The 13,071-nt window shown below is 37.7% G+C and overlaps 1 protein-coding gene across 2 annotated transcripts in view; it reads right to left on the bottom strand.

Annotated features, from left to right (window-relative positions):
* ZEB1 (zinc finger E-box binding homeobox 1) overlaps positions 1–13,071 on the bottom strand; it is a 127,501-nt gene that overhangs the window by 14,600 nt on the left and 99,830 nt on the right. For both annotated transcript variants that reach the window (XM_076331815.1, XM_076331816.1), the window contains exons 3-5: positions 8,431–8,493; positions 6,577–6,738; positions 3,286–3,488 (exon numbers count right to left, since the gene is read on the bottom strand). In XM_076331815.1, the coding sequence (XP_076187930.1) occupies positions 3,286–3,488; positions 6,577–6,738; positions 8,431–8,493 (428 nt within the window). The remainder of the gene's footprint in view (positions 1–3,285; positions 3,489–6,576; positions 6,739–8,430; positions 8,494–13,071) is intronic.

The following is a 13,071-nucleotide window of genomic DNA, read 5'->3' as shown; positions in this document are numbered from 1 at the left end:
GAGCAGATCCTCCTGGAAACTATGCTAAGGCACATGGAAAATAAGGAGGTGATTCGAGACAGCCAACATGGCTTCACTAAGGGCAAATTGTGCCTGACAAATTTGGTGGCCTTCTACAATGGGGTTACAGCATTGGTGGCTAAAGGAAGAGCAACTGACGTCATCTACCTGGACCTGTGCAATGTATTTGATGCTGTCCCACATGACATCCTTGTCTCTAAATTGGAGATACATGGGTTTGACAGATGGACTGCTCAGTGGATAAGGAATTGGCTGGATGGTCACACTCAAAGAGTTGCGGCCAACAGCTCAATGTCCAAGTGGAGACCAGTGATAAGTGGCGTTCCTCAGGGGTCAGTATTGGGACTGGCGCTGTTTAACATCTTTGTTGGTGACATGGACAGTGGGATTGAGTGCACCCTCAGCAAGTTTGCCGACGACACCGAGTTGTGTGGTGCGGTCGACACATTGGAGGGAAGGGATGCCATCCAGAGGGACCCTGACAGGCTTGAGAGGTGGGCCTGTGCGAACCTCATAAAGTTCAACAAGGCTAAGTGCAAGGTCCTGCACATGGGTCAGGGCAATCCCAAGCACAAATACAGGCTGGGTGGAGAATGGATTGAGAGCAGCCCTGAGGAGAAGGACTTGGGGGTGTTGGTTGATGAGAAGCTCAACATGACCCGGCAATGTGCACTTGCAGCCCAGAAAGCCAACCATATCCTGGGCTGCATTAAAAGAAGCGTGACCAGCAGGTCAGGGGAGGTGATTCTCCCCCTCTACTCCGCTCTCGTGAGACCCCACCTGGAGTACTGCGTTCAGCTCTGGGGCCCCCAACATAACAAGGACATGGACCTGTTGGAGTGAGTCCAGAAGAGGGCCACGAAGATGATCAGAGGGCTGGAGCACCTCTCCTATGAAGACAGGCTGAGAGAGTTGGGGTTGTTCAGCCTGGAGAAGAGAAGGCTCTGGGGAGATCTTATAGGAGCCTTCCAGTACCTGAAGGGGGCCTACAAGAAAGCTGGAGAGGGACTTTTTACAAGGGCATGTAGTGATAGGACATGGGATAATGGCTTTAAACTGAAAGAGGGTAGATTTAGAGTAGATATAAGGAAGAAATTCTTCACCATGAGGGTGGTGAGGCACTGGAACAGGTTGCCCAGAGAAGTTGTGGATGCCCCATCCTTGGAAGTGTTCAAGGCCAGGTTGGATGAGGCTTTGAGCAACCTGGTCTAGTGGAAGGTGTCCCTGCCCATGGCCAGGAGGGTTGGAACTAGATGATCTTTAAGGTCCCTTCCAACCCAAACCATTCTATGATTCTATGAATAAGACATTACATTCTGAAGATGCAGCTGTTTAAGATCCACAACCAGGAGGTCTATACTTTACTATGAAAAATATTTAATTTTCCATTACACAAATGATGTAATCATTTACATGCACATGAAGCCAATTTTGAAGACATGATAACTGTGTGGCAGTAACATAAACAAATACACATTTCAAATTTACCAAATATCTAAACTATTGTAGTTTTGATTCTGGCTATGGCTCTAGAGAAAAACCATACTTAAATGGGTGTAATATGGAGTTCCAGATACTTCATAGCAACAACATTTATCAAATACAATTGTGCCTTCAAAAGCATAAGCCCATTAAAATATATCTGCAGGAATACAATTTAAGTGTCCCTTTGTAGCAATTCTTCTGAGATTGTTTACTCGCTTGGTATTTTTTCGCTGTTCATTCAAACTTCATGCAAATATGGGAAAGGCTTCTAGCCCTTTCAACTAGTTTATTCTTCTGCTTTTAGGCTTCTAGCTGGAAAAATTGAAAATAAATGTGGTAGCTCACAAAAAAGCATTATACAAAAAGCATTCATAGATTTTATAGTTAGAAATATAAGACGTATATAGGACGACAGTAACTTTAAAGTGGAAGCCAAGCCAATAAGAGAGCAAGACAGAAATGAATTGTTCATGGGAAATATATTTGAATAAACAAGAACTGCCATGTCAGAATACGCTGGTGAGGTTATTCCAAACCCTGTGAGACAGTAAAATCCCTGCACAGCAGGATGGCCGATACTGCTTGTAACAATTTTTCCTATTTAATTTACCCGTGAATGTAAACACTCAGGTTTAAAAATGTGTAATAAATTTTTAAGCCTGTTAAATTCTTGGACTTAGTGATACTTTGTAGAATGGAGATTAATACGCAATGTGCAAAAAAGCATCTCCTTTATTCTGTGTTACAGACTTTCAGTTTAATGAAAGTTCTGTTGGTTTGGAGCTGCAAGAAATATTGAAGTACCCTTCCCTTTACATTATTTTCACTGTTCACTGTTTTGCATCTTTCTGTGATGTTTCTCTCCTGTTTCCTCTCTAGAGAGTATCAACCTTTTTAGTCTGCCCTCAGAAGGGAACATCTCCAAGCCTCTCTCTGTAACCTAGTGGTGGAAAATCTGTATCTTTTTTCCTTGGATAATTCCTGACTGCTTCAGCGAGTTTCAGTTGGTTCCTGAGCCTCAGGGTGCCTCTGATAAGCTATGGAAGCATGTAATTGGGGATGGATGATAGGAAATTGTGGGGATAAAAGAAGAAAAGAAAAAGAGAGAGAGGGGAACAGAATCTCAGGACCTTCCGTAGTGACGAGACGGCTAACTCATGGAAGGCATTTCAAGGAACCATGCCCTCAGGTCAGCCTATGAACCACAGAAAACGAGCTCAGAATATCTTTAGCCCATTTTATTGCTTCATTTAGTACTGAAACGTATTTTATGCACCAATTATTTGTATATTGTCTTATAGCACAGATTGTATTTAAAAACTGTATCTCACAGTTCAAGCAAATGAATCAACACAATGGTTTGTTTCTTCAGGGCAAAAATGGGTACCATAAATTTTGAATTAGCCAAACAGGATTTATGAAAGAAAAATGTAGGTGTTTCACTAAAGATCTGAGATTAAATTTGAGTCACAAGTCTTATGTAATGTTAGACAATGAACAGGAAAAACCTAATTACCTGTAAATGCATTAAAGCACTTCTGAAAACTAAAATTTAAACCCAACCATACTGCCCAGACAAATAAAAGCACAGGAATTCAGCTCTCATCCTTTGACAGCTACGGAAAAGGCAGCAAGTTTAAGTGTGTGCTCCAGGATTGTGACTTCAGCGTGTAGATAATCTGATATGAACAGCTTACTTGCTCTGTACGTTTTTGCTCACATAACAAATCACAGCGTTGTTACAGAGGACAATAAATCCTTAATTCAAACCCCACTTACTTGATCTCTTCCTGATTTGTGTGATGTCATGTGGCGGTCGAGCTGCGTTCTGTACGCAAACGTGTAACTGCACAAGGAGCAACTAAAGTTATCTTCATTTTTTTCATGGCGATATTTAATGTGTTCCTTCAGAGAGGTAAAACGCTTGTACCCTCGATCACAATACGGGCAAGTAAGCAGTTGGGAAAATGCATCGGGCGTTCCTACACAGGAGAGACAATACACCATATTTAAATAAATGTAAGCTCCAAACTTATTACCATCAACAAATATGCTTTACATTTACATATATGACTGTAAGAAAACATGCAGCTGCTAGAAGCTCCATCTGTTTTAGAAAAGGAATAACGATAATTTTTTTTTTCCCACAGGTATTACGTTACTAACTACGGTATGGTACAGTTGCCCCAGCGTACACTGGAGAGAGTCAGTACAATGTGATTACCCAAACCCACACCTCTCACAGCAAGTCTGTTGGACTTCCCAATACAGCACTAGAGCTTCTGCATGTGTATTTCTGATTAAAAAGTGGTCTGAAAATTGTGAAACATGGTTTAAGATCTAGTAATCTTTGTAGATCTGGTTAGCTCAATCACAGGCAATCCTGAAATCCTGTTTACAAATTAATTTGTCTATCACTGAAACATTTAATGGTGATCCTGTTTTCAGTTCCTAAGGAATAAATAATATTTGCAAGCTTCAGAGAATATTTTTTTCTTTCTCTTTACCTAACATAGAATCGTAAGTGAAAAGAGAACTTAAAAAAATAAAGAGTTGAAATGCGGTTTATAATTCTTATACACAGATATGTACCTGTTAGAAGATTGAAGCTGAATATTAATTTCACAAGTCTATTTCTGACAAGTCACCATTTATGAAGTATAACTCCATCTCTTCTTATCAGCATATATTTATCCCCCATATACAGTAACTTATTCTATGCTTGAAAAATTAATTTTTTAAAGGATTGAAAAAAAGCTTTTTTTATAAATTGATAAAAGTGTGTTTAAATAAATGTAGGGTTTGCTGTATTTGATCAAACTATCAATTTATAAGGTGTGGTATCCTCCAGTGACGATGCTACTCTTCCATGGTTCAAGGGAAATGGGAAGCAAATTTTGCAAGGATGCACCTATCCACTGTGCTGAGAGAGGGCAGGAGAAGAAGGTGGAAGTTCTTTACTGATTATCATTTTATGCTCTGAAGCACGAGGGGCAAATTTGTACGCATAGTCATTTTAAGCTGCAGAACTATAAGCATTATTAATACTCATAAAATTAACCAGTACTTTAAAAGTACTTCTGAGTTATTTATCTTCATGACCTCTTCCAGCAGTTATCACCATAGATTGATTACATGCTCTATAAAGTAGCAATTCGTTCTGTTTGTGTGGAATTTACTGACTTTATTTTTACTGAACATGCCATTGTTCTTGCACAGTGGAAAAGGAAGAGTCAGACCAGTTTTCATTATTACTAAAACCCACCACCTTCTCTGTCGTATAGGTTCTTTTACACTTGTTATGGTAACAAGCAAGGTAACACTTGTATTGCACTGGGTTCTGTGTTGTTCTACCCCTTTCTGCTTTTCCTGGATTAGCTGGGTTGTCCAAAAATGAACCCATCCCCACATGTGTAGACACGGTGTATTTCCCTTCAATTCTCTTTTTTTCCATCTACAATTCAGTTCACCTGATATAAAGAATACTCCATTTTAGCACAAATACAACTCAGTGGAAATGTCAGAAGCACATTAACTTAAATTTTGTTTCCATTGGAGCAAATGGTGAAATGGCAATGGTTTCCCAAAGCCGCTAAAGACTCCAATTCTCTGTCACTTCTCTTGTCCAATCCCCCAGTTTGGAAGATGTATCTTTAGTAAATATCACTATATTTTTGGCATTTTCTGTTCCAAATGATTAAAACAGTGAACATTATTGTTCAGCATCATGATTTTCAGAATACTTCCCTGTGAACTTACTGGGCTAGGTCCAATTTAAATTATTAATACAAACGTGTATTTTTAAAGATTACATGGAAATCATATTGCAAGGCTGTAAAACTAATTTGACAATCTGTGCCACTGCAACCAGAGATTAAAATCTTAAATTAATTAAATGGTAATTTTCAAGATGCTACTGTTGAGCATATATCTTACTTGAATTTTGCAAACTTGTAAAGTAAACCACAAAATACTAGTAATTCAGGTCCTATTTCTGTAGGCATGTACACTTTAAATTTCTCAAATATTTTAATTTACTTATTTTTTTTCTAAAATCTCTAATAACATAAAATCTCTGGAAGAGCAGAACGAAATTGTTAGCATTACCCCTTTCACTGCTCTCCCTTAGGCTCCAGTACAGTAATACAGCTACAGTGACTTTTTTTGTTCAATTATGTACATTTTTCTTAAGCGACTAGAACACATAAAAACTCCTAATCCTTTATGTAGGATGTTACTTTCTTTTGAACAATCTTAAATACTCCAATAATGGAACACAATCTGGTTGAAACTGCAGTTGTCACAGGTTATGAAAGCTGAACACTTCAGAAAGGAGTGCAGAATGCAAAACCAATCTGAACAGGTTTTGCCTTCAAATATTTCATGATGAAGATGCCTTCAATGTTTCATGATGAAGAAATGAACAAAGTATGAATTCTCATCTCGCTCAGAAGAACATTTTAAGCATCAAACTTCCTTAGAGAAAAAAGACATCTACTTAAAAATAACAACAGGTCATTATTTTTTCACATAAACATTTTCATATAAACAATGTTTCTTTTTCGTCCACTGCTGTCTTTTCAGGGGAAAAAAAAAAAGCCCGTCATAGACTGGCTACCTAATAAAAGAACTCCTATCTAATAGATCCTTTTGGGCGTTTTGTTTAGAAACGTAAAAAGAAAAGAAACGTTATAACTCCTCCTAAGTTATTCTTACATATAACCACACTATGTTGCTTCACTCCCATTATATTTAATAAATGTTTGTTCTGTTCTTTCATATAACGCTACTGAATGGATTTATGAAAGCTTGAATTTTTATTTCCAGTTACTGGAGGTTATCATTTAGGTACTCATACAACTGAACCCCAGTGCATGTCTTGTTTCACAAAATCAAGCAGTAATGTTTTTTGCATGATGATCCCATCCTCTTATAATTATTTAACTAAGATTTTTTTTTTCCCCAAAGTTACACGTGTATGCATTGTTGTCTTCTAAAATACAACAGAACTTTTGGGTCAAGTAGTTAGTACAATTTATTTCATAAGAACCGAACTGGTGGAATATTTACCATTTTCATCCTGACCACTAGCTTCTGGCGTGCCTTGTCTCTGGTCCTCCTCAGGTGCTTCAGGGTAGATAACAGCTGTATCTTCTTGTTGAAGGAATTCTTCAACATTAGGGTCATGGTTTTGTTCATTTTCTGCATCAGAATCACATTCATCTTCTTTTACTAAGAGTGAAAAACAACACACGACATATGAAATGAAGTTTAAAAAGAACATAAATGAGATTCAGTAATTCACATTGCCAAATCACCCTCTATCCAAGGATTTCAAAACTCTTTATAAATGCTAGTATAGGTCAAGCCCTTTAAGATGCAGGAATATGTCAAGTTTTAAAACAGAGAACCTGTGGCATAATGACATTTTAAAATTTGACTAAAACCACAGTTTGCCTCTTCAACTCAGTACATTTTTATCATTTTAGATGTAGCTGTTCCCCTCAAATTCCCTAAAAATCTTAAATGCAACATTAATTATGATTTAGCCCTTGTAGTTTGAAGGCCAGCTTTACCGTCTTGGCTCCTATGTTTGCAAAAGCAAATTTGCTGCCTTCAAGACATAATTTTTAATGTTATTTAAGACCTGTTCATTAGCACAAGCCCAGAAGATATTTAAACTCTGAATAACAAGTTGGCTGGCTGAAATGCAGAAAACTTGAACTTTGAGTGGCTTGTTCTCTGGTGTTGGAAATGGCTATCAAAAAGGTTTCAGATCTAGTTAACATCCTTCAACGTTTTCCAGTTTAAAACTTAAGAGAACAATCAATGAACAACTGTATTTCAAAGTTAACAATTAATAAATTGTATTGTATAATTGTATAAAAATAAATATTTTACTTAATGTTTGTACAATAAATATTTGCTACCAAGTATTTGCCTAAATACATTGTTCATGGAGTTTACTTTTACCACAGTGGAACATTCTGTGAGACCTCTGCCTGCGGCACACTAAATCATGACAGATCTCCTCCACTATTAATAATGTGTGGTATATTTTTAATAGGAAGGAGAAGTTTTACGATTCATCTCTCAGTGTGAAGTCACCTACTCAGTTTACAATTTGACACAATCTTTTTATGACATGAGGCAGTCTCTCACATATAGAGCGTAATGCAATACATAATTGTAGTTCTCCATACTTGTTTGGGGAGATTTGACTTTATAGTAACTAAAAAGAATGTGTGAATCTACAGCTTGAAACATATCAATGTTTAGTTGTTTTTGTTTTTTTTTTTTAAATAAGTCTTACCCTGATAATATCTAACTATTTAGTGTTAAGGGCATTAAAAAAAAAAGTATAAACATTTTTTAAAAAGCTGGATGGGCTATATGTTAAATTTTTTGTCAGCCAGAGAAATAACAAAATAACAAAGCATCTGTTTTTGTTTGGTTCTGAAACTTAAGTACACATTTTATTTTGCCTTTTGGATAATCAGTACAGAGGAGTTGATAATAAGATACAGTATTAGCTTAAGTTTATTTTGGTATATTCCTTGTTAGTTTAAAACACTATCTATTGACCTGTACTTGTATTCTATACAACTACGTGTAAGATGAGCGCTACTCCTTGTTTTGCTCTTAGGAGACGCGGTGCTGCAGCGGCGCTGCGGTCAGGCCTCGCACGAGAGGACTGCTCCGCGTCACTGGTCAGCTACACCTCCGGACCCAGGACATCCGAAAGGAGCCCAGACTATTCTTCCTCAGATAAAACACTGTTTACAACTTACGACCTCAAGCGTGGAAGAGCAAAGCAGTTTATAAAGAGAGGTGGGAGAATTTCAAAGACTTCAGAAGCATAGTCACCTAGCCAAAATTCAATAGCACTTTATGAATAAGGGACTCAGACTAGCAAATACATACCTGTACATCCAACTTCATCTGTCTGAGCTTCAGGCCCCAGGATTTCCTTTGTTTCTTTTCCAGCTGAAATAGTACATTTCACAAAAAGAAGAATGAGTATTTTAAAAAAACCCAAAACAACAAAAAACCCACACAACTTAACTTATTTATTTCATCAGCAATTTTTTCCATTTCTGTATTGTTCAGAAGAACTGCATTTAAACACAATGTTCTTTCAAAAATATGGATCGCACACTATTTCAGCAGTGTGTAATCAGTTGAACCACAAAGATATTCCACGGTTAAAGAAACGCAATCTTAAAAGGAAGCCATACTAAACACTAACCAGTATTTGAAGAGAGGTAAAGACAGGGACAGTGTTTCTCCAGCAAATACAGAGTCAGCTACTTAAATAACCCTATCTACAAATGCAGCTGATACACTGGAATATTATTTCCAGAAACCAGAGTATCATAAAACAAATACATTTACATTATTTTCTCCAATTAGCAGTTTTTGGAAATGATTGATAATTTGCTGGTAACGTCTGCAAACAGCTACCTAGTGCGTTCTCTTTCTTTTAAATCGTCTAGAAACCACTTATAGGCTGCGATTGCTTAAACAAACAAGGATTTTAAACACATGTTCCCCACTTCAGATCAACTGTGCGCTACAAAAATGTTTCATGTATCAATTCCAATATTCAGTACGAGTTTGCAGGTACCAGAGGTCCGCAAAACTAACGCTGTGGAGCCTACCTGCCTCCGAAGCTCCACCAGCTCCTGCTGAGCTGCAGCGTTCAAGGACACAGCATGGAAGTTTTAACTCACTACAGGTTGTTGGTTCAAATCAATAAACGGCCCAAGTTGCTCCTAATTTTGGGTAGCCTGGACTGGGAAGCTCCTGTTGGAAAGGCCACTGCTGCCCTTTCTGTCAGTACCTGGCTTATGGCAGGATTGCATAGGAAAGCTGTGTTGGTCGTTTCACTCCTTTATCAGTAGTATGCTATGCTAATATATGTGAAATTAAAGCATTATTTCATAGTTTTATTATGGAAACCTTAGATGCTTCAGAGGTACTCTGCAGAAAAAGACTCCTACATGATACAGGAGGTTAGACTCCACAATGGCTATGATCTGAAATGGCAACTGTTACACTTTTATTTACCGTACTTCAGTCTACTTCAGTGCAGGGAAAAATCCTCTGGTTTGGCTAGTCAAATCCCCAGAACATTACAGCTTTTTAATTACAGGAGAAGCCGATTTCTCCTTTACATGGAAGATGATAAATTCTAGGAGAACTTTAAGTTCTGAGATAATACCAGCTTCCTCAAAGGAAAAGATTGTTAATTCTGACTACTTTGATAAAATCCCACAGACCCAAAATACCTGCAGATAGTCACAAACAAGAAATGTGCTAAAAGGAAACTGTAACTCTTAAATCTTACTTTAATTTTAATTGTCATCTAAAAAAACCCCCAAAACAGTCCGTATATTATTGGTCAATACTGGATTGTGAACTAATTATATTTTTGGCTCATGATACCACAGACTTAGTTCAGAATTTGTAAGATGGATGATTGCATGCAATGCAAATTTAAACCCAAAATTTAACTTCTTAAAAACAATCATGATGCAAACCCACTATTTTTCTTTAAAAAGAGTTTGTGATTTTTCTCCATTATGAGGAAGAGGGGGAATATCAGTAAGTTATTGCTCATAGAAATTTAAATTATAGTGTCTCTAGCAAATTCCATTGGCTTCAGTACAAATAAAAGCTATGCTTCCCAAGGGAACGTCAAGGAATTTATGGCATTATAGATTAATCTCTGTGAAGTTAAACACCCTCTCAATTCTAATAATCATAACCTCTGTTTGGTACTGTCTCTTCCCAATATCTAAAAGTGGAGTATAAGACAAGGAGGAGCCCTTTTCCACAGGGGGTGATCTTCCTTAATGCTGTAGGAATAATTAGTAATTTGAAAAATGTTAAGTAGAGCTCCATCTTTACAGCTATGTATGGTCCACATAGGAAGGCAACTTTGCAATTGCGCCCTCAGAAGCCCAATTACCACGCTGCAAATACAGCTGCTGGGAAGCAACGGAAAGGGATGTGATGATGGGGGAACAGATCTTAAGTCACTGTTCGACCAAGTAGAAGTCACAGCTCTGAATTCCAGAAGAAATCTGAGCTACTTGCTGAATGACCGCTTAAATACAGGTCTCCATGAATAGCATCTAGGGCACGAATATCCATCTTGGCATTACATCTGGGCATACCAGCTAATTGTAAAACATGTTCTTGGACTTCTGTATCTCATCATTGCTTATGAGCAACTGCTTAGATACGGTGGGACTTCCTAGAGTTAAATGCTAATGATTTTCAGATCACAGGCAACAGTGTGTACTAGCAGCAAACACGCATGACACAATCACTGTGTCATAGGCTGACTGTAAAGATCTCTGCATGGGTAAGATAACTGATCAAATTTAAACCACTAGCAAAATGGAAATTTTGGTTGCAGGCAGAAAAACAAACTTCACTGAAATTTCCACTGCAGTCTTATCTTCAGAGAATGGAATAAATTCCAAAGCCTATCAAAAGAGTTTCTAATTTAATTTCTTTAGAGCTAATTTTCTGATATGCATGTAGCAAGCACTATTTACAGCTTACAGTATTGCCTGGTTGTTCGCGTCTGTGAGTAAAAACTTGATCAAAAAGATGCCACACTGTTTTAGTCTTCCTCCCAAATGAAATTAATACAAAATAGCGCAGCAACCTTCCTCAGCAACCCACCACACTGAAAGAACACAATCCATCTTACAGCACATAGGCTCAACCTAAAATTTTATGAGTTAAAGGAATTTTTGAGTTCCAGGAAGAGCTTAAAGATAAAACATAACTTCATTAATTTTTAAAGGTTATTTCAAGGTCTGGACAATTTTTTTAAATTTTCAGTTTTTCAAAGATATCTTAGTTCCAGGTCTGAGATGTCTAGATTTGCTAAATACTTATAATACATAATAATGCTTTTTAAGTGTATTAATATAATAAGTTAATAAGTTTAACCTTTGTTGTTTTTTTTTAAATTATAGCGTAGGTTTTACTTCAAACTAAAGCAAAAAAAATCATATTACAGAATCATTGCACACATGAGTGCTGGCACACTGCCAACAACTTGTGCAGGATACACGTGGTTCACTTTTTCAAATCCATATGACTGCTTCAGTTAAACCTCTTGAGATACACACCTTATATTTAAAACACCTGTTCTGAAGGTCTTTTAGAAATTCAGTTAGAATGACTGGAAACGGAAGGAAACTAATCTGATAAAGAAATGTTACGTGTGTTGTTTCTATTCTTGGGCATTTGTGAACAGAATAAATATGCAAAACACTCATTCCGTCAAGTTCAGCTAAACCCAGGAACTTTCAGTACTACTTTACCGATGAAACACAACTTAGTAAAACTGCTGTAGTGTATGTTTTCTAAAAATAATCACCAGTCCTGAAGTTGGTATTAGTGTTGCATGGACACCTACCCCAGTACCTTCCCCTGTATGAGAGAGATCATATATTCAATACCTCTCTCTCCCGATTTCTAATATGCAACCAAGACTGATGGTATGATTTTCAGCTCACACCTTTCCTTCTAGGAAAGCTATAAAAAAGTACATAGTACTTTACTGTAGCAAATCAAAGCTCCATAAAACCTAATGTAGCCTTCATTTTTCTCACGTAGGCATAGCCAGAAATTCAAACGATTTATTTAAAAAAACCTTACTATCAAATAAAAAACCCTCCAGACTGCTACAAAAGAGGCTTCAGAATACATAATTTTTACAGAAGAAATTTATGGTAGTTTGAGCAAGCCTGTATGGCAATTGTTTAATCTTTTGTCTGTCTAACCACTGATGAAAGCCTGTCTTCGTCAGCAACGACCAAGGCAGAGAAAACGTCGCCTACATTGTGATTCTACGATCACAGTAGAATATGGTTCAAATGCTTCATTTTAGCAAACAAATTTTAAAAGATTAAAAATGGTACATTTGAAATAAGGAGTCAAAAAAGATGTCATTACATGCCTAGACCTCTGAAAAAAACCAGAAGGTTGTCTGAGGCAAGACGCTGTGTCATGACTACCTGTAGGTACATCTCCAGGAAACGTTCAGTCCAAAGGGTCTTGACCCCGCACCTCTGTGAGCCAGTGCTGCTCTTCACTCCCTGTTTTCAGGTTTCCTATACCCATGCTTGAAGGGTTCAAGAAATAGTCTACACACAGCCCATTTTTATGTGTCCTGGTTTCAGCAGGGATAGAGTTAATTTCCTTCCTAGTAGCTGGTACAGTGCTGTGTTTTGGATTTAGGGTGAGAACAATGTTGATAACACACCGATGTTTTAGTTGTTGCTAGGTAGTGTTTACACTAGTCAAGGACTTTTCAGCTTCCCATGCTCTACTGACTGAACAGGCTGGAGGTGCACAAGAAGCTGGGAGGGGGCACAGCCAGGACAGCTGACCGAAACTGGCCAAAGGGATATTCCATACCATGTGACGTCATGCTCAGTATATAAAGCTGGGGGAAGAAGAAGGAAGGGGGGGACGTTTGGAGTGATGGCGTTTGTCTTCCCAAGTAACCGTTACGCGTGATGGAGCCCTGCTTTC

This window comes from Aptenodytes patagonicus, chromosome 2 (genome assembly GCF_965638725.1).
Source record: "Aptenodytes patagonicus chromosome 2, bAptPat1.pri.cur, whole genome shotgun sequence".
Classification (NCBI taxonomy): Eukaryota; Metazoa; Chordata; class Aves; order Sphenisciformes; family Spheniscidae; genus Aptenodytes; species Aptenodytes patagonicus.
The sequence above is the reverse complement of the archived record's forward strand: the minus strand, read 5'-3'. Positions and strand labels throughout refer to the sequence as shown.